The sequence below is a fragment of the Mandrillus leucophaeus genome, unplaced genomic scaffold, assembly GCF_000951045.1.
Source record: "Mandrillus leucophaeus isolate KB7577 unplaced genomic scaffold, Mleu.le_1.0 Scaffold455, whole genome shotgun sequence".
NCBI lineage: Eukaryota > Metazoa > Chordata > Mammalia > Primates > Cercopithecidae > Mandrillus > Mandrillus leucophaeus.
The window spans coordinates 701,757-725,050 of record NW_012104865.1 but is presented as its reverse complement, the minus strand read 5'-3'; the positions used below and the strand labels follow the sequence as shown (position 1 = coordinate 725,050).

Sequence of the window (23,294 nt, the reverse complement as noted above, 5' to 3'; positions counted from 1 at the left end):
TAGGCCACCAGATTTCTAGTGACTGTCATCACTAAATGAAGGGCTCTGTTGTTTCTCAGCTACACAAATATTAACAACTTCAAGGACTACAAGTCGACTTTGACTCAGCACATCTGGACAAATTAACACTGAGTGTTAGATGTCTCTCAGGATTAGAAGAAATCCAACAGGCTGGTGGATTCCTGTGTCTTAAGCAATTCAGGGCATCAAGCGCCCTGAAGTAGCTCTGCAATTGGATTCATTATATTTCCACACAGCAAGAGTATCTCAGGACATATTCCTGTCCACTGGTTAAAACACTTTGATAACTGGCTATGCTTTTGTAGTCTGGATGTTTTCCTAGAGCCCAGGGATTTCGCTGACCAAAATGCAACACCACTGTTGGTGTAGGAAATATTTCCTGTCATTTTATAAGATGTTAATTGTGTTTTCTAATTAGATTTCCTAACAGCAAGGTGGTGCTGCAGAGGGTATAGTATAATGGTGTTACAAATACAGCAAGCCCAAGAATTTGTCAGATTAGATTCATGAGTACTAAGAATGATTCATGGATGTTCATAGTATTAGACCTCACTGTATGATATTTTATTTGATGCTTAAATGAGTTATTTTCTGACTAATTTCAGACTGGCTTAAGTTGGAAAAAAATACAAAATACAAAAAAAAACCTCTCAGTTTCAATACTGGCCATGCCAGGTAAGAATGAAAATACTATAATAACTACTATTACTTTAGAATCAGATAATACATATTTTCTGAGAATAGCATCATGTTTATAAAACAACTTTTTACAACAGTGGTCCTCAAAATGTGTCTCCAGGCGAGCAGCATCAACATCACTGGGGAAGTCATAGAAAAGCAGTTTCTGAGGCACTACCCCAGACTTACTGAATCAGAAACCGTGAGTGTGGGGCTCAGTCCTCCAGGTGGTTGTAATGATTGTAGTTCAAGTTTAAGAACCACTGCTCTATAATATCAACATGCCATTTGAAGATATAGTGACACTGCTCTTCAGATTAGATGACCAATGATTACAACTCTTAGAAATAGGGGTGGAAAAAGGGAATTGAATTATTCCTTCTGTGAAGACTAGGGAAGCAGATATAAAGGAAGTTTGGGGGCTGGTAATCAACATGGAAACATGTATCAAGCCATCAAATTCTCCACAGACTGGTCTCCTCCTACCTTTCATTCTATTTTAATTCTGGATAAACTATGAAGAGGGTTCTCCCTACTCACTTCCTCCCATCCCAAAGTTTCTAGAATAATAACAGGTCAGCATGTTCCATTAGAGCATAAAATATCACCGCTTTCATGGTACCATGAAGCTCTGCATTGGAACAACCTGGAATAATTCAGTTAAGGCCATCGCCATAATGGAGTCTTAGGACCAGGATAAATGTTGCTATTTTCTTCTCATATTCATTTGTATGCAGGCATAATTGGGGTAAAAAATATCTAGGATATCATTAAAGAAAAATAAAAACCAAGGGTTTCAGAAACCTCAAAAGTATAATTTTGAGGTGTGTGTCAAAATTCTCACTCAATTTGTCTTGGGAGATGATTGGGCAGTTGGATAGCTTCTCTATGTGATATTAGCTAGTACCTCTCCATCTCTTGGTACTTGTCTACAACCCTGAGGCTTTGCTCAAGTCCTAGTCAAGATCTAAGAGTGCAGACTCTGTGCTAGAAATAAAGACTTATGAATGAATTAATGTTTTAAATACTTAGAATAGTACCAGCACGTAGCGAACACCCAATAAGGTAAGTCATTGCTAATATTCTTCACTGTGCGGCCTAGGGCTCTCATTTTATTTACTAGGCATGAACAAAAAGTGACCAAGACTCCATACATAGTAATCCTAGGATTTTTCTATAATTTGGAATTTTCATAGTTAAATCAGAATTTTCTCTACTTTCTTAGTAAATGCAGAAGAAATGGGAGCTGAAATTTTGCTGACCTAGGGCCTAATGCTGAGCTAGAACTTAGAATTGAGGTTAAAGACAAAAATTCACAATGCATTACACCTACTTTATGCTTCTTGCTGAATGAACAGAAAGAAGATTCTCAGAAGCATAAAAGTTAATTCGATTCAACATGAAATTTAGTTTGAGATCCCAGAGAAAATAGGAGAATTCATTTGAAGTTTAAAAAGATAAAATACAGCTAAGCTATAAATGGGGAGAAAATTTCCTCCCCTTTTTCCTTTATGAAAAGCAGACTTTCTAAAATATTGATGATTTTTTAAAAAAAAAACAGTGATAATCCTTACACTTTTCTCTGTTTGATTTTTAGTGATTTTGCTACAACTTTCCACTTGCTTATGTAAATAGGATTTCAAGACAAGTATTTTTATTTTAATTCTAGAATATTTGCATCATAACCTAGCATAAGGTCTTTTGATATCAGATATATAGTTGAATGCTTTATTACTTTAATATTATATGCTTTCTATGATTTCCTTTAAATTATGATTTCACCCATATATCTCTTCTTTGTAATCACACTTAGCACTCCAAATTTAAACATCGTTCTTCCTCTTTGTTCTTTCATGGACCATCAACCTATTATAATTCTGTCTCACTATACATATTTATTACCAGCTCATTATCTCAGTTAATCATTTAGATATTTTTAATGCTTCTCCAATCTATTCTGAATTGGGCATTTATTATTTTCCTTCACTGTTTGAAATATTCCTAAATGCAATAATTATTTCTTTCCTATATGCAATAATTCATATTTTTATATGTAATAGGAATATTTCATATATGTAATTATTTATATTTCTTATGTTAATTAATGAAAAGAAAAGTCACAAAATGATAAACAATATAAAATAGACTGGTTTTGTGAAATAAAAGAAGCTGAATATATCAAACATGAAAAGCAACTGGCCAGGAGAATTTTGATTTTGGCAGTAACAATGCAAGTATTTGAAAGACAAGATTTAGACCAAAAAAACTGAAAAAAATCAGTATGAACTATTTTAAAATACGGAGAATTTTGACACTGTAATACTTTAACAATAAAGTCAAATGCCTTTCTTCCATATTCATAAAAAGTCTTAGATTAAAAGTAGGCACAGGGGACAGAAAGGTACATAAGACATGCTCAGCTGGCTATTTCTGCTTTTAAGGAACTCAAAGTCCCACAAAAGAAAGAGAGAGAAATAACTATGATGCAATATGCTCACTTGTTGAGAAACAAGTTTTGGGAGGTGGGACTGGAAATAAGGATTTCTGAAAGGCTTCTCAAAAGAGATACTTAAAAACATAGCAAAAAGATAGCTGGTCACCAGAAGAGGAGGAAAGAAAGGACAATAAGAAAGAACAGCAAAGATTCTGGACCATAAAGGAGAAAGAATAGTGCCTGTATGAGAAATATAAACCAAATCATAAGTGATCTTGTAGAGCTTACTAATGGGCATAGTTTTAACATGCAGGCAAATAGAAAATGATCAAAGATTTTCAGCAGAGGAACATCATGGTCAGGCAGGTGTATTGAAATGCTGAGTTCAGATGAATGGTAGAAAATGAAAGCAGAAATACTAGTTAATCTCTTTTGTAATCATCTAAGAGATAAATGTAAAAGTCTGGATTTAGAGACACTTGAAAAGAAAAATAAACAAATACAAGAGATATTTAGAAGGTAAATACAGTAGGACTCAGGTTTTGCCTTGTGGGGGATGGGAGTAGGTAAAAAGAACTAAAAATGATTTCTAGGTAACTAGTTTGAAGAACTAGATGAATAATGGTGTGGTAAACTGAGACACGGAACACATAGAAAGGAAAAGACTTGCAAGAGAAGGTGGCAATATGGAATTTGAGATGTCTATGGGAATCTAAGTGGTTATACCAATAACTTCAATATTCAGGCCTAGAGGACAGAGAAGTTGTCTTGAATTACCCATTAGGGAGTCCTGCGCAACTAATTTGGAAGACTTTCAACAGCATCTAACTAATTTTGCAGAAGTGCAACCATCATATCTAGAATAAATGATATTTATTTTCTCTAGTGGTAGCAAGATGGAGCCCATTTTAATACTGCACTGCCACCAAATGAACTTCTAAATGTCTTGAATTATAGATTCCTATTTATTTATGGCTAAAATCACTTCTTAACATGATATAATTGCTTCTTTATAAAAAGGATAATTTCTATCTCTGTTACTATAACATTTATCACGTAAGTGCATTACACAGTTTAGAAGAAACTAAGGAAAACAACCAAACATACAGTAACACATTATTTCTAATTTTAAATAATGTTAAATTGTACTTTGCCCTCTATTTAGTTTTTCTTCTTTTTAGATCATAAAGTTGCATTCCTTAGAAACTTCTTTGATGAGGCATGTTTTGTTGAATTTTTTTTTAACCTAACAGATGTTTGGGTAGTTAAAATTCCTCATGAGTATGGTATCCTGTGGTTTTCACAACCTAAGTGTTACCCCAGGAATTTTCCTTTCTTGCTGTCTTCCAGTCTTGGTGGTCTATAGGAGATGCACATTACGAGACTCCCATTTCGTTCCGTACTAATTTCACACCCACACTCCTTTAAAGTTGTACATTTCCTCAGCATTAAGTATCTATTGTGCACCACAGAGACATTTAACAGCTTTTGACTTTACATCACCACCACATATATACACACACCACTCAAATTGCTTTTGACTTTAAGGATAATCAGAAAAGTAGATGAGTAAAATAATTTTCAAGACTATAATGTTTCAAGTTAAACATTTCTGCCATTTTTAAAAAATTTCATGCTTATATTTGTATCTATACACTCTGAGCATGCAGTAGAATTATGGCTATTATATGGATTAGTTGAGGACAAAAGCAATTTGGCTTCAATGATCTAGGTAAGAGCATGTGAGAGAAAGAATGGTTAGCTTGAGTTGGTTGAACATTGTTTCCCTTATTTATTCTGTTTTACAGGTGTACATTCAGATTCACAGGGTAATCCAATTTAAATCTCAGCTTGCATTCTGACTTTTCTCCCTGATCCTCCATTCTAATGCTCTTCGTTATGGGCTCAGATAGTTAATGATAACATGTTTTCTGATTATATAATCCATTGTAGAAACTTTTATAATATTTATTATTAAAACTAGGTGGTCTTTTATTTGAGTTACTCAAATTTTAAACAATTTGATTTCAAACAACCCATTAATCAATAACTCTTTATCAAGAAGATCCAGGTTTTGACAAGATGTTATATTAGTAAGTGCTTGAGTACGATTTTATGTCATTAGGATAAAATGCAGTTCTCTGAGATAGTTATTTTGTGCTATTTTATATTGTTGTTTAGTCTTTTCTCTAATTCAGAGAAAGAGTTATTGTTTTATCTTATATCATTAAACAACATACCGCATTTTTATTTTATTTTTGAGACGGTGTCTGGCTTTGTCACCCTGGCTACTGTGCAGTGGCGCAATCTTGGCTCGTTGCGAGCTCCACCTCCCGGGTTCAAGCGATTCTCCAGCCTCAGCCTCCCAAGTAGCTGGGATCATAGGTGTGCACCACCATGTCCAGTTAATTTTTTTTTTGTATTTTTAGAAGAGACAGGGTTTCACCATGTTGGAAAGGCTGGTTTCAAATTCCTGACCTCAAACGATCTGCCCACATCGCCTCCCAAAGTGCTGGGATCACAGGCATGAGCCACCACATGACCCATGCCACATTTTTGAGTCAATTATACATAATACAAAACTTATTGATTTTCTTCATCCAAATTATTTTTTGAGTTTGCAAAATGGCCATTATATTTTCATCTTTGTTATGCAGAAGCAACATCTATGAATGCCTTATTTTTAATATTAAAAGGATTATTGCTCTTCAAGACTTTTGTTGCTTAACTGTTCTAATTTCTTTTATTCTTACGTTATTTCACCATATATATGATGTGGCAATAAAATATGCAGTGTATTTTTGTCTTTTGTATCAAATATAATCTCAAATTATCTCTTCCTGACTTAATATAATAAATAGAACTTTTATTTTGATGTATGCTTATGAAATTCGGAAATTCAAATGTACAATATTTATCATTAGAAAAATGTCTTCTATTCCATTGGAAGCAAACATTTCCTCCATTCTTGAAACTAAAAGAAGAGTAACCAACTCATTGTCAAAACTTAAACAATTATTCTCACCCACATGTGACTACTTAGTTGAAAAGCTGTGAGTTTTGAAAATACAATCATATGTTTGTTATCACAAAATTAAAAAATATAAATCTTTTCATCTTTCTCTCTTAATCACAGTGGTAGAAAGTCCATTTTTTGTGTGTCCCCTGGAAATAAAATATGGCCATAGAACTTAAAAGGTGGTAAGAAGTGGAGGAAATGGGGTGGAAATAATGATATCCAAGTGGAAAGACTTGAGAATGTAGGATTATTTAGAAATCCAACTTTTCAGTTTCATTTACCAACTTCTGAACTGATCATGTTATATGTTGGTTTATGCTAATTAAACATCACTTGTATAATAGTGTCAAGTGTGCTTGCAAGGGACTGTGCATTTAAAAAGTTCACTTCCTGGCTCAGTGTGGTAATTAGAAGCAGGTACTCCTCAGTGAGATACTCAGAATGGGAACCCTTAGTGGCAGCAGGCACAAAGGCACAGGCATATTTTAATCAAAGGTTACAAATCAGCTGTCCACAAGTCAGATCTAGGCTACTGATGGGTTTGGTTCCAATCTCTGGGCACTTACTTATTTCTGTTTTCTAGTTATATTAGAATAGTTATTTCTTGACAAAATCATCAGGTTCAAAATAACCATACCTACTGACTAACCCCAAAGTAAACTGAATTTTTTCCATATTTTTGCTATCTTTGTGATAGCATCATCATCCTTGTCATCACCTGCACTGGAAAACAATCTTTTTTGTCCTACCCACTGGAACTTATTCAATCAAATTTCTCTCATTCAGGGAATATTTATAGAGTATTTCCTGGTACTGGGAACTATTCTAGACAACAAGAAAATATGGGTGGGATGGTGGCTCATGCTTATAATCTCAGCACTTTGGGAGGCCAGGGCAGGAGGATCACTTGAGCCCAAGAGTTCAAGACCAGCTTGGGCAACATAGTGAGACCTCATCTATATCAAAAACATTTTAAAAAATTTAGCCAGTCACAGTGGCATGTGCCTGTAGTCTCAGCTACTTGGAAGGCTGAGGTGGGAGGATTACTTGAGTCCAGGAGGTCAAGGCTGTGGTAAGCTGTGATGATGCCCCTGCACTCCAGCCTGTGTGAAAGAATGAGATCTTATCACAAAAAAAAGCAATAGTAATGATCAAGGCAGACCTTAAACAGAAGCAAATAAAAATGATCATGTAATTATAAATATTCATTAAAATAACATGATATTATATAAGATTACTGCATGACTATTTTAACTATTTTTAGATTGAGTGGTCAGGGAAATTCATTCTGAGCAGAGATCATTTAAGTAGAGATCTATGTTATAAGAAGCTGCTCATGTGAAGAAGGAGGTGGAAGAACATTTTGGTCAAAAGAAACAGGGAACGCAAAGGTGCAAATTCTAAGAATTTATTTTGTGTAAGCAAAAAAAAAAAAAAAAAAGTCTAGTATGAGTGGAAGACAATGGTAAGGGGGAACATGGCTATAAATAATGTTAAAGTTTAAGGTAAGAGCTAGGTCATATAGGACTTGTTAACCATGATAAGAAATGTAAAATTTATTCTAAGAGCCATGGGAAGTCATTGGTTAGTTTTAAGCAAGAAAGTGACATCATCTGCTTTAGGTTGAAAAAGACCAGTCTGGCAGTGTAAGAGGCTAGTTAGGCTAGTGATGTGGGAGCAGTAATGAAGAGTTGGACTAATGTAATAGTAATGCAAATGGAGGAATTGGGTTAGATAGTGTGGTTGAAATGAATCATGGGCAAGATTGAGGAGGAAAAGAACAGTGCCTGGATTTTCATTTTCTGCAAACAGATAAATAATGATATGAGAAGGTTTGGTATTTGATCATGATAATTTAGAGAAGTATATTCAACACACAAGCCCAGTGATTAGTTGATCAGGCAGATATACTGATCTGGAGATCTAGGCAGCTTTCAGGACTGGATATAGTATTTGAGAATAATCGAAATGTAAGTAGACTTTAAAGCTATAGGCCAGAATAAGAGCAGTTAAGGTAAAATCTCCTTGGGGTTGTGTGTTGATAAAGAAGAAAAAAGGGCCAAGTATAGCTCTCTCATCTCTCCAATGCTTACAGTTAAAAAACAATTATTTGCTGAGAATAATTCAGCAAAGAGGACTAAGAAGGAACTACCAGGAAGGTAGGAGAAAAAACAGAAGGGCAGACCTTACAGAAACCAAGTGTCAAAGCACCAAAAAGAGAAAAGGTTGGACAATTGTGTCAAAGGCTGAGTTGTCAGGATTCTACCTCAAATGTTGAATTATATTAACAGACATTTGTTGAACATTTACTATTACAAACATTATGCTAGATACTCTGGGAAATTATAACAAGAGACACAATTGGTGGCCTAGAAAATAAAGCCCTCTAGATCAAAGTTTATTTCACTATCTATATCTATAAGTGCTAACATGGTATTTGTCACTGAAAATCTATGTCTGTGTGTGTGTAGGTATATTACTATGGTAATAAGTATCAAAAATGTTTAAGAACATGTGATTTGGATTTGAAAGGGATCATCTTTTAAGAGCCTCAGTCAAGATAGGAAGATGATAACATAAGGTCTATATCTGAAGGGTTTATATGGGATGGGTGGCCTGGCAAACCTGAAATTTGCTCTGGAGGGCTGGGGCAGAAATGGCATTTCAGAGAATGCAGCCATTCCCCAGAGCTCTGGCTTGCAGGACTTGATTTGCAACTTATTTATGTTGCATAGAAACCATCACAATTCTATGTAGACAGAGTTCAGGATAAGGAATATAAATTTATTTACTTAATTATGGTTAATTATGTTCTCCAAGCAAGCAGGACAAACAGTTAACTATAAACATAAATCCTACGTTGCAAGAGCAATCTTTACTTATACATTGATGGTTTGTATGGAAAAGCATTTAAAGTCCTGAAAGATGTATAGATGGCAAAATAATTTCGAGTATTTATGTTTCTTCTCTGTATTTTTTTCTTCTTCCTATCTCAAGCTAGGAGTTGATAGCTTGATAATTCTTTGCCTCAGAATTTTGTGCAGTTGAAAAATACAAGCTGAAAAACTACTTGCAGACAGATCAGTCAGGGTTATTGTGGTCACACGTGTTTGTGTGTAAGTTTGAAGTCACTGAAAAGGTCGTAAAGTTGGGCTTAAAAGCAGCAGAGCCTCCAAATATGTAAAAAAGAATGTAGGCCTGGGTCAAGGGCATTAGATGATAATCAGTATGGCTTAATGGTAGAGCATCAGAGAAGCTTCCCACAATGCACTGTTGCAATATGAGATTTTAGGACGTTGGCACAACTTTGGGAGTTTGAGAAAAGCCCTAATAATGACCAACATTGAATTTCTCTTTGGGTTTCAACTAAATTAAAAATAAACATGTTGTTATATATGGTAGTGTCCTCAGTTATTTCTATGTTCAGTGATTTTATACACAATTAGATTAAGTATAAAGCATAATATATAGACAGATACAGAATATAACAGAAATCAATATGTATATGTCAGGACAATACTCACGGCCAGGCAGAGTTTGCGTAGAAATCCAATTTGAAGCATTGCCATAGCCAGCATTGGTGCTGGCAGCCACTTGGAATCTATACCATCTAAATTTCTTTAATCCATATACTGTTTCTTCAGTTAAGTTAGCTTCATAGAGGTATTGAATTTTTTGGTATTCAACACATTCTTCGGATTCCCATTCTCTGCATTTTTGAGCACGAAGCTGAGTAGTAATTTTGTAATTTTGAAAGTAGCCAAGGATAGTGTCAGGTCTTCTCCATGTCAATGTTGCACTAGTTGACTGTACATCAGAAAAAGCAATATTTGTGGGAACACTGGGAACTAAAAATTAAAGGGAAAAATTAAAAGCAGTTACAATTACCAAACACTTTGTAAACAGAAGAAAGAATAGAATTCTATTATGGAGCAGGTAGTAGAGATCTGTCAAATTACTATAGCATTTAGATTAATTATTCCCACACTTAATGAGAAGAACCTTAGAGTGATGCTTCCAGGACCACCATTTTAAAAGGGTAGAGGGCAAAATAATTGTAATTTATTAATTCTTAATTTTGCTTCCAAATTCAATCATAAGTGGCTTATATAAACAAACTTTGGCTTCAAATAGAACTACTTCACTGTTACAAAGGAAAACTATATGCTCATGTCATCCTAAGGACTTCCCTAGGTATGGTTTGAGTTTGTAATATTCAGTTCCAAGGGAAGATATTTGTGTATTTAAATGTCTAAATAAACAGAAACACATCTTATATCTAGTAAATGTTGATTATAAAACAATTTTAAACAATATTACTGACAGTTTTTAATGTATATAATTCATCTATTTTTTATTTTATCTCAGGTATATTTAGAATTAATACATGGTCCTACTTGGAGTCATTTATTTGCTTTCATACTAACTATTGGTTTGCCAAATGCATACCATGTGTCAGGCTCTGAGCCTGGTGTTAGGAATTGAGGATACAATAAAGCTCATGTCCTGTTTTCAAGAGACAGGTTATTGGGCAAGTAATATAAGCATGTTACGGTTAGAAATATGAAAGAGCAATCAATTAAGTGGTATTGGAACTCTTCTCAACCATGCCTTTCTTTGTATATCTTCAAGGGCCTTTATTAAGAAGATGGAGATAAAGAGAATCTAAATGATGACATGTGAAAATTACATAATTAATGCAAACTGTATGTTAATATTCACATTTTTAAAAAAGAAAATTAATAAACATTTAGAAGGCTCATTGATCTCTAAAGATATATTAATTCAACAGTCAATAAATATCTAAGAGCATCTAATATGTACAGGTAGAATTGTAGGTGCTGAAAATACAAGGAACAAAACAGACAAAACTTCCTGTCCCTGCAAAATTTAAATTCGGGGTGCTATAAACAATAAAAGTATCAATAAGCATTGTACATTGTCACCTTTTGTATCCACAGGGTACTGGCTCCCAGACCTTCCATGGAGAACAAAATCAGAAGATGTTCAAGTTCCTTATATAAAATGGTGTAGTATCTACATATAAACTACACACATCTTCTCATATAATTCAAATAATCTTAGGTCATTTATAACACCTAACACAATGTAAATGCTCTATAAATAGCTGTTGTACTATTTAGAGATTAATGCCAAGAAATAAAAGTCTGGGCACGTTGGGTACAGACACATTTTGGTTTTGTATATTTTCCATCTGTAGTTGATTGAATCCACAGATGCAGGACACACGGATTCGGAGGGCCAACTGTAGTGTTTTGGATGATGATCAGTGTTATGGAGAAAAAGAAGAATAGGAAGAAGGAGAGTTTCAGGGATACTGAAAATTTAAATTAGGCAATCAGAGAAGGGATTAGAAGATACTAAGTTCCATATGTAGGCAGGGGACCTAGCCATGTGAATATTTCAGAAAGAGAAATGTGAAGCAGAGGAAACTGTATAGTTGCAGGCATGGCTGATATATTTGGAGAGTAACAAGAAGTCCTGAGTGACCGGTAGAAGCTACCAGTGTGTGACACTAGAGGACATTGTCATGGCTTTCATTTGAGCAGAGAAGTGGCAGCCTCTCTCTTTCACAGAATCACTCTAGCTATTGTGTTGAGAACAGACTAAAGGGTAACAAGGCTGGAAACAAGAAGAGTAATTAGCAGGCAACTGCAATGTCAACACAAGAGATCACGGTGGCCTGGTCCATGGTAGTAGCGGCAGAAGCAAAAAGAAACATTCAACTCTTGAATATAATGTGAAGGAGAGCTGGCAAGGTTTGCTGATGTGTGGCATGTGAAATAACAGAGAAAGAGAGGAATAAAAAATGCCCTAAGGTTTTTGGATTGAGCAAATAAAAAGATGAAGTCACTATTAATCAAGATGTGGGTGACTGCAAGAGGGGTAAGCTTTGGGGAGGAAGATTAACAATTTTTTTTGAGTAGGTTAACTTTGAAATTCCTCTCAGATACCCAGAAGGAGATGATATCAAATACTAGATAGATGCTTGATTTATATATAAATATATATATATATATATATATTTTTTTTTTTACCAAAACTGGAAGAGAAGGTATAAAGCCGTGGAAGATAGTTAGTAGATTAAAGTCTTATGATAAGATTCAATTACTTTATTTTTAAATATTAATATTTACTATCAAATCTTACTACATTTAATTGAACATTAACCTTAAAAGTAGCAGTAAGATAGACCACTTGGCACACTACTTACCACAAATTCTGTTTTACCTTTATCTATCACGAAGAAAAGCAATTAGAGAAAACACTATCTTTAGGAAAAAAAATGTGCATTTATAGAGGAAGAAGTTTTAGAATTGGCTAAAAAGTAGAATTTTCCTAATTTTTTCAAATCCCTCAGTCACTAAATTTGAACTCAGATCATCTGAACATAAGATACATTTTCAAAATATTCTAACATAAATCAGATGCGTTTGATTGACTTGGGTGTTCAGAAAATGTTTTTAGAGAAGAGATGGCACGAGAGATGGAATTTCACTGATTGTAAAAGTGGAGATCATAGAAGAGAGGGTGATATGAGCTAAGATGAGTTAAACTGCAGCTTGTAATTCATGTCGGCAATAACAAACAGAAGGACTGCACAATAGCTTGGGGACTTACTGTGTCAGAGGAAACTATAGATAGCTTGTCAGGCAATGGAAAGCTATAAAAAATGTCACAGTATGTCCAGAGGTACATTTTATTAAGTCTAGTCTGGTAATTGCAAAACAGGAAAAGGGAGAAATTCAGAGACTACTTGATTTGTCCAGGAAAGAAGAAATTAGATGATAGCAACAGGACAGAATTCAGTTTTTAAGATATATATTTGGCAACTGAATCCATAAGAACACACAAATAAATGAGAAAATCACATAATCTCAGAATTTGGAATTGAGAGATCATCTTGGTCATCTTGTCTCTTTGTCTGACCTTTGTGTCTGCAGATATCCCGCAAGATTTCTGGTCCCTGTACAAACAGATTCTTCCACTTACTCAGCCAAACACTGATCTAGGTCCAGATGGAAAGCTATGTTGCTGCTGTAACTAAGAATCTTAATTATTTTACTTTAAAATAGAGAGCTATCCCGTGGACATGACCTTATAACCTGAGCCCTCTAAAAGGAGAATAGTATTTTTGGCCATTTTCAGAAAAGGAAGTCAAAGCTTTAAAGACATGGATTCAGTGCACAAAAATTTCTCTATTGCTGGCTTTCAAGAAGGAGGGAGCCACATGATAAGGAACACAAAATATTTAGGAGCTGAGAGAAGCCCTTAGCTAAAAGCCCTCCAGGGAAGGGGCTGTCAGTCCTATGACTGCAAGGAACTAAATTCTACCACAACCACATGAACTTGGGAGAGGATCCTGAGTTACACAAGAAAATGTTGACTGACAACTTGACTTCAGCTTGTGAGAATAAGTAGAGAACCTAGGCACAGCATGCCTGGACTTCTGACCTATAGAACTATGAGCTAATAAATGGGTATGGTTTTAAGCCAGTAAGTTTGTGACAATTTGTTACACAGCAATAGAAGACCAATACAATCATTAAGTGATTACAAAATGAGCGATCACTACTTACCCAGTCTCTGCTTACATGTAGAGAGCAAGGGGAAACTCAACATCTCAAGGGGAGTTTATTTTAAAATTTATTTTCAGATAGCTCTATTAGTTTGTATAGCCTGCATTATTTTGAACTGATACTTACTTTCCTATAAATCTTAGCTCTGCACTATAAACCCACCCCATAAAAGATTGAGATTTTGCTTCCATATCCATCTCAATAAAAATATTGAAAAATCGCTGCAAAAGATATATTTATTTGTAGGTTATATACACATAAAATGTCAATGTACATATCAGATCTTGTCTCTAAGAGTCTACACTACTGAATTAAACAAAATGGTGATTCAATAAATATTTTTTGAATGTATGAGCAAATGAATCAAGGGTATAACAGGGGACTTTATTTAGCTTTCCTGATGAAGGATAATTTAATTAGAGAGCTGAAGGATAAGAAGAAGCTTCACAGATAAAAAAAAAAATCAGGATGTGTGAAGGTGTTAAGACCCTGAAGAAGAAGAGAGTGTCACACATTGAAAACACTTAATGAAGGCTGTTGGGTCTACAAGGAGATGAATGGGAAGAGACGAAGTAGGCAATGTAGGTGGAATCACATTACACTAAGTCCTTAAACCAAATGTATGACTTTTAGGTTTATCTGAAGTACAGTGGGATACTTGAAAAGTTTTTTTTATTTTTATTTTTTGACAAGGTCTCACTCTGTGACCCAGACTGGAGTGCAGGCTTCCCTTTCTTTCCATCTAACCTCATATCCCACTCTCTTCCTCCTCCCAGTCCCTTCTCTCACTTCCAAAGAATATACCTAGAGTGACTGTCTTAGTTTCGGCTGCTGTAGCAAGTTACTATAGACTGAGTGATTTACAGACAACAGAAATTTATTTCTCATCATTCTGGAACTGAAAGTCAGAGATCAGGGTGCCAGCATGGCGGGTTTCTAGTGAGAACCAGCCTCTTGACTCCAGACTGCTGGCTTCTTATTGTGTCCTTGTATAGCAGAAAGAGGGCAAAAGAGCTCTCTGCAGTCTTCTTATAAGAGTACTAATCCCATTCATGAGGGTTCTACCCTCATGACCTAATTACCTCTGAAAGGCCTCACCTCCTAATAGCATCACACAGGGAGTTGGGACCTCAACATATGATTCTGGGGGTGATACAAATGTTCACCCCATTGCAGAAAATTATTTGTTATACAGACAGGTCACTTTTGAGAGTAAAAGGCAATGTCTATTGGATGAAATGCCAGCACAACAAGCATAAACCCAGACTGCCCTGGAAATTGAGATTTAGGGTCACTATATATATGCTTTAGATATGTTTTGCCTTTTTCTTTAGTGTTTGGAGTTGTATGGAGTAAGCACATTGAAATGGATATATCGAATTTGATTTTACCAGCCCCTGTGAAATGATACTAAGCTGTGTCCAATATTTGCAACAAACAAGCTGTAATGTATAAGCCTATGCTTTCATATTCCACACATATGTGTGAGTAAATCTGTAGAATAATCATTGCTAGGTAAAACATATGCATATTTGTAGCATTGGTAGATATTGCTAAATAACACTCCAGAAAGGTTTTACCAATACCTACGCCTGTCAACATGCATAAGAGTGCCTGTTCCCAACACACTTGCCAACAGAGTATGCAATAAAAGTTTCAGAAAGGAAAAAATATAATTCACTGTGAAACTTATTGCACTTCTCTCCCTTTAATTTCCTTTTCTATAAACTATCATTTGTATTTTTTCCTACTTTTTTTTCTATTGGGTGGAAGGCTTTGCTATTTATTTATTTAAGGCTTTACTATAACCTTCTTGTGATACTTGATGAAGACATATTTTCCAAATCTGTTATCTTTTTATTTTGCTGATAGTTTTTACTATGCAGAAATTTTTACTTTTTTTTTTTTCTTGAGACAGAGTCTTACCCTGTTGCTCAGGCTGGAATGCAGAGGCACAGTCATGGCTCAATGCAGCCTCAACCTCCCAGGCTCATTTGATCCTCCCAACCCAGTCTCTCGGGTGGCTGGAAACACAGGTGTGCGCCATCACACCCAGCTAATTTCGTACTTTTTGTAGAGATGGAGTTTCACCATGTTTCCCAGGCTGGTCTTGAACTCCTGGGCTCAACTGATCCGTCCACCTCAACCTCCCAAAGTGCTGGGATCACAAGTATGCACCATGGCACCTGGCCTTGAAAAGTTTTATATCGACTTTTCTTTTCATTAAAATCTTACAGTCTACTCTTTCCTCATGAGAATCAGGGTCCAAATACTTTCCTTCTTTTATTTATTTATTTATTTATTTATTTTTAGCTCTACCATCAGTCACCTTTCCCATGTTTCAATTTTCTCTCCTAGAGTTTGCTAACCTACTGGAAGTAGGAGGGAAATATTCAGTAGCTAATGAACTAGAGAAGGCGGAGGAGGCGGCCCTTTCCTAATCCCATCTGGAGGGATGACTAGATGCCCATGCCTCTATGACCAACTATTTTTTCCTCCAATGTTCAGATTTTAGGAAAGCTGGTGTTTGTTACTAGCAAATTTTGCTACATAGTAAAAATTTTCAGCAGATCAATATTCATTCACAGACTCTAGTATTCTCCAATTAAGTTTTCAGAGAAGAAAAGTCTTATAAAGAAAAACCACAAAATCCAGGCAAGAGTTATTTGTAACCTGGCTATGGAAACATAATGACAATTTCAGTCTCCTATTATGTGACAGGCACAGTGATGGGACACTGGAACATACTGGCACTCAATAAGTGTTTGTTGACTGTGGAAATAAATGATGGTTCATTGAAACAGCCTTCTGTTTTCATGCGGTACAAAATCTAGTCCACATTTTCACTCAAATGTGCTTAGAAAGACAAACCAAAAATAAGTCTGATCTGAGGTGAAATATATTGTATAACTCGTAGAATTTTTTTAAACAAGCCTACCTCAGAAGTATTCATAAGTGACCAGCAGTAACCCTCATTTATATCCAGTATCTTCTCTTTGATGAACTGTGTGCTGAACTAGACTATTTCAAGGCAACTGCCTTATTGAATTACAGATACAAAAAGGATTACACTCATTTCAGCATGGAGAATCAGATTTCCATTCTTTAAGAATGACTAAAAACCTCAAACTTTTTCTATCCACAGATGGTACTAATTTGAACACATCATTCCATGCTTCCTGGAGTAATCACACAGCTTGCTTAGATTTTCTAAACATGACTGAACTGTGATGAAGCGATCAACATTAACTGCCAAGGTATTCAGTAAATTACATTTTTATTCATAAATTATTCTTATCACTAAAATACTTTCATCATGGTTGAAATTAGGGTCTGTAGATCTAAATAAGCAAGATTTGTTATATGTTCAAATGCATGAGAGTTTTTAGTGACTAGTAAATTCTACTTAGAAGATGAAAATGTGCATAAAATGTAATTATTCTATAAACTTCTGAATATCAATTATTAGAAATCGCCAAACTCTCCTGATAGGATTGTGAAGGTAGTTAGTTTTGTATTGACTTCTCATTGACCTGGATAAGTACACTAACTTGGATGACCAAGTTTAAATTCTTTATTTATGACTATATATTTTTATTTTTCAGGAACAGATGTACTCTCTTTTAAGCAAAACAGATGTCTGAAAAGTTATATTTGTGAATTATATTTATAAAACATACAAAATTATCAACCTAGTCTTCCCAAGTTTATTAAGAATATTTTTGTCTCTAGAAATTTTAAATAATCTAGTATCCTTTTAGAAACACAACATGCAAACAGATAATTTAAACATACACAAATAAAAGTAAAATTTGCTAACACTAACATAGTGTGGATCAATATAAAAATGGAAATACCGTCAAAGTTAAGTTCAAAGCAAATTTCAGCATACCAGATATAAATTTTACACTAGCTTGAATTTAATCAATAGCATTTATTGAACATTCACATTGAACGATGTGGGCTGGTTACAAGTCAAGGTATAAGCATATTTTCATATATTGATGAAAAATATTTTAGTTAATAGAAATAACTACAAAGAGGTAAAGGCAACAGGACAAAGAAGAAGATCTGGGAGCTCTAAATCGAAGGGACAACTGAGGATTAGTAAAGATGTGAAAGAAAAAAGGTTCAAGTGGGTTGAGTATGGGGAGAGATATGTAAGTGGCAACAAAATGTTTGTCAAGGGCTGGGAAGAATCTTAGGCTGAAGGAAAATAGTCTAACTAAGGCAGTAGTAAGAAAAAAAGTGTGGGGGATTATCAGGTGTGGTGTTATTGAAAGGCAGTGAAAGTTTGAAAGCAGTTTAGGTGACTGCAGTAGGTGATACAGAAACAACTGACAGAAATTAATTAGTGACATATAAACTTAAAAGTCTGAGCCTTCATATCACTTGTTATGGGGAATAGGCAAGTTTGATAAAAACTTGTTCGATATTTTACATATAAAGCACAACATAGATTACAATGATCTGGTAGGTTAAAAATAATTAGGAATAGAGCTAAAGAAAAATTCAAAGAAATATTGACAGGATGTGATGATACATTGAGCACAGAGAAAATAGGGTAAAACAAAAGGAATGAACCCAAGAATTAGGTTAACTGACAAAATACACACTGTAGACTTCCTAGAAGTAAATTATAAATTTGACTCTTTATAACAAATAAATAAAACAAAGGGAAAACAAGATTGTAAATATTTGTTACCACAAATAAAGATAAATTAAATGAACAAAAATACATTAATCTCTGGTACTGAAACCAAAGATACATTTCTTCTGAAAAAAACCATAAAGAGAGTACAATTTAATAAGCAATGTCCTCAACAACATCCATACACAGTAAATACTAAGTATGTTTAATTTTTCCCATTTTTACAATGTCACTCTGAATACATAGGTGGAATAATTCTCAAATATGTTTTATTAAAACTATTTCTTCAGAGACTGTAAGTATACCATTCATGTGCACCTCTCTCTGGTAGCCTGGCTTAATCCAGATAAATTTTGGAGTACTTACCAAGTTATGTAACATAAACATGAGTGCTTGCTACTACAAAGCTGAGAATATGGACTGACCCATTCATACTAATGTGCCAAATTAGTCTTATAATATAAATATATTCAATTTGCATAAAATAGGAGTATGATATTTTATAATTGTTTTATATGTGCTCCCATGCATGTATAGTTGGACAATTGGGGCCCCAAATATAAAACATAGCTATAATTTTAGTCTTTAAACTATGTATTGTGAAACACTTACCTTTAAAAAATTTCTCAATAAAACTTCCGAAGAAAAAGTCATTTTTTAGAGACCACTACAAGGAAAACTAGTTACACATATAGTTATACATATTCTGTTTGGAGGCTAATATGGTTTGGTTGTGTCCCCACCCAAATCTCATCTTGAATTGTAGTTCCCGTAATCCCCATGTGTCATGGGACAGATCAGGTAGAGATAATTGAATCATGGGGGTGGTTTCCCCCATCCTGTTCTCATGATAGTGAGTTAGTTCTCATGAGATCTGATAGTTTTCTAAGGGGCTTCCCCCTCCAATGGGCACTCATACTTTTCCTTGCTGCTGGCCATGTGAAGAAGGAGGTGTTTGATTCCCTTTTTGCCATGATTGTAAATTTCCTGAGGCCCTCCCAGCCATGCTGAACTGTGAGTCAATTAAATCTCTTTCCATTATAAATTACCCAGTCTCAGGTATTTCTTCATAGCAGTGTCAGAACAGACTAATACAAAGGCAAAATGAGCTGGCTTGGTTTGTAAATTCATTAGTTTTGACAGCTGCCTTCAGTAAGTCATCTCGTGAGAATATTTATTAAAAATGACAACTTTGATTTTACGTAGTTTATCTGAAATAGTTCTTAGAAGACTAATCAGAAAGCCGACTTAATTATCTATTGAGACCACTCCTATAACACCTGGAGACTAAACTGAACCATTGAGAGTGACGAAGAAATTAGAAAGACACACTGGCTTGTGGAGATTTACCCAAGAATGAGTGTGAGGAAATAAAATTTTAGCTTCATATCTTATTAGCAGGATAAATAGAGTTATCACAGGAGAGGTTTGTGTTAGTATACTGGGCCAGGTAAAGGAATTTGGGAGAATATCTGTATCTATAAGCAACTGAAATCATGAGAGTGAATGAACATTTGAAAGGAGTACTCATATTATCAAAACACCAGAAATGAAGAATTGAGTCTATATCAATAGTTAATGTACAATGAAGTAGAATACGAAAAAAAAAGGTCAGAAGAAACAGATAAGCATATAATGCCTAACATACATTGATGTATCATAAGTACTTGTTTAGCAAAAATGTGAATCAGTGAACAAATCAACAGATGGATGGATCGATGGATGGATGAATGGATGGACAGATTTCAAAAACACAAATTCCACCAAATGTTGAATATAATTGAATGCTACTTAAAACATCTTTTTTTTTTTTTTTTTTCCTAAAAACTGTGGCTGGCCAGACACGGTGGCTCATGCCTGTAATTCCAACACTTTGGGAGGTGCGGCAGGATCACCCTAGGTCAGGAATTTGAGACTAGCCTAGCCAACATGGTGAAACCCCATCTTTACCAAAAACACCAAAATTAACTGGGTGTGGTGGCACACGCCTGTAGGCCCAGCTACTCAGGAAGCTGAGGCAGGAGAATCATTTGAACCCAGTAGGTGGAGGTTGCAGTGAGCCGAGATTGCACCACTGCACTCCCCAGTCTGGGCAACAGAGCAAGACTACATCTCAAAAAGAAAAGAAAAGAAAAAAAAAAACCCTGTGACTGTACAGAAAAACTTTGTTGATTAAAATATACACAAGGAGTGCTGAATCTAAGCTTTGAGAAAATATCCATAAGAAAGAATAAAGAATTGGGATTGCTCAGGGACCCCATAAGAGAAAGCAAGAGAGAAGGAAGAGATGGAAGGAGAAACAATAGAGAAGAAAGGCTCAAAGGGTGGTGTGAGGTAGGGGACATGGACTTCAGTGGTAGAAAGCAACAAACAGAAAACTCTCTGATTGCCGAGATTTTCTTTTCTTTTTCTTTGAGATGGAGTTTCACTGTCATCGCCCAGGCTGGAGTGCAATGGTGCGATCTCGGCTCACTGCAACCTCCGCCTCCTGATTTTAACCAATTCTCCTGCCTCAGCCTCCTGAGCAGCTGGAATTACAAGCATGTGCCACCGCACCCAGCTAATTTTGTATTTTTAGTAGAGACGGGGTTTCACCATGTTGGCAGGCTGGTCTCAAAATCCTGACCTCGTGATCTGCCCTCCTTGGCCTCCCAAAGTGCTGGGATTACAGGTGTGAGGGTCCCAATCTGTTGCCCAGGCTAGAGTGCAGTGGTACCATCATAGCTCAGTATAACCTTAAATATCTGGGTTTAAGCAATCCTCCACCTCAGCCTCCTGAGTGGCTGGAACTACAGGCACACACCACCACTCTAGGCTTTTTTTTTTTTTTTTTTAATTTTTTGTACTAATGGGATCTCGCTACATTGCCAAGGCTATTCTCAAACTCCTGGACTCAAGAGATCCTTCCACCTCAGCCTTCCAAAGCTCTGTGATTACAGGTGTGAGCCACCACACTTGGCTCAAAAGATTTTTAAGAACAAAAATGTCTAATGATCAATTTAAAGCCATATGTATTATTGCAGTATAAACTCCTCTTCTATCTACCCATCACCAAATGTCATTAAGGCTATTATACACTAAAGTGTTCAGTGTGACTAGATATTTTTATAAAAATCTTGAAAGGAGCTCAGATTCATATTTTGCGTAAAAATTTTGCAAAAGCAGCTAAAAATGTATAAAAAAAAAATTCCAGCTTGGGGAACGCTGATCTGGTGATAACTTGTATCAAACTCTTCTGCAGATAACATGTATGAACTTGGAAAAGGAAAAAAACACAGTTATTGGCTTGAGGTGTCAGAAAATAAAGAATGAGGCTGCTAAAGTAGTTGGAAACAGAGGAGTTAGACCCAAAGTTTGGAACTAAACTCCCCATAAATCCTTGCCTAATATTTTAATTATATGTACATGATGGAGAATCCAAGGAGCACAGTAAAAAGCAACAGCTGAAAAACCGAGTGTGTGCACACACACACACACACAAATATATATAGCTGACATGTATAATAACTCGACATCTATTAACAGTAAGTACAACAAATATAACAATAACAGCAGAAACTACAGGGAAGTACATGGGAATACTTTTGCAAAATTCATGTATTTTATTTCCAGTTACATAAATTAAGTAGATATAATAAGTCAAGGAATCATGTTGTAGTCCCTTGAGAAGCCACTAAAAATAATAATACAAAGAAACATAGCTAAAAGTCAAGTAGAAGAATTAAAATATAATGCTAAAAATATATACTTAACCTAGTAGAAGGCAAGAAAGAAAGCAAGAACAGAGGAACTAAAAAATAAGTGATAGGATATATAGAAAACAAAGAAAAAATAGTTGATCCAAAGTCAACTAAATTAATACTAAGTTTAAATCTAAATGAATTAAATACTTCATTTAAAAGTCAGAGGTTGTCAGACAAGATTAAAGACCTGATTATATGTTGTTCACAAGAGATGTACTTTGCTGTCCACCAGACACATTTTAAATACAATACAAATAATTCAAAAGCAAGAAGAGAAAAAGATGTATGATGCAAACCACGAACAAAAGAACATGTGTTATATTAATATCAGACAAAAAAGCCTTAATACAAGGAGTATCCCCAAATTTGAAGGGATAGTTTAGAATGATCAAAGGATCAGTTAATTAGGAAAATATAACAATTACAAATATGCATGTTTTTAGTAAAAACTTTTTTTTTTAACTGAAACTACATGAAGCAAACCTGGACAGAACTGAAAGAAAAACATTCACAGTCGTAGTTAAATATTTTATCATTTCCTTCTCAATACTTGTTAGAATGATTAGGGAAAAAAAGTGGTAATGATACAGATGTTTTGCAAAACACTATTAACCACATGGAACTAATACATAGAACATTATGGCAAAATATTTAGAAGCAAGAAAATCATAATCATCAGAAATCGATGTAATGGAAAACATACAAACAACAGAGAACATTAATTAATATAGAAGTTGGTTCTTTGGGAAAATTTATAAATTTCATAAACATTAAGATGTATAAAAAGAAAGAAAACATAATTCACATCATGAATTAAACCAGGAATATCACTGCAGATTACAAAAAAAAACCTTGAGCCAATTAATTGAACATTTTAAATAAAATGGTCAAGTTTCTTGGAAACATAACTTATATAAAATGATACAGAAATTACGATGGGTTAATAGGTACAGCAAACCACCATGGCACATGTATACCTATGTAACAAACCTGCACATTCTGTACATGAATCCCTGAACTTAATTTTTTTTTCTTTTTTTTTTTGAAACAGAGTCTTGCTCTGTCGCCCAGGCTGGAGTGCAGTGGCACGATCTCGGCTCACTGCAAGCTCCGCCTCCCGGGTTCACGCCATTCTCCTGCCTCAGCC

The 23,294-nt window shown here is 35.0% G+C and overlaps 1 protein-coding gene across 1 annotated transcript in view; it reads right to left on the bottom strand.

Moving 5' to 3' along the window:
• Positions 1-23,294, bottom strand: part of PTPRQ (protein tyrosine phosphatase, receptor type, Q) — a 239,890-nt gene that overhangs the window by 87,158 nt on the left and 129,438 nt on the right. Inside the window, exon 26 of the mRNA XM_011994394.1 lies at positions 9,677-10,000. Coding sequence (XP_011849784.1) covers positions 9,677-10,000 — 324 coding nt within the window. The remainder of the gene's footprint in view (positions 1-9,676; positions 10,001-23,294) is intronic.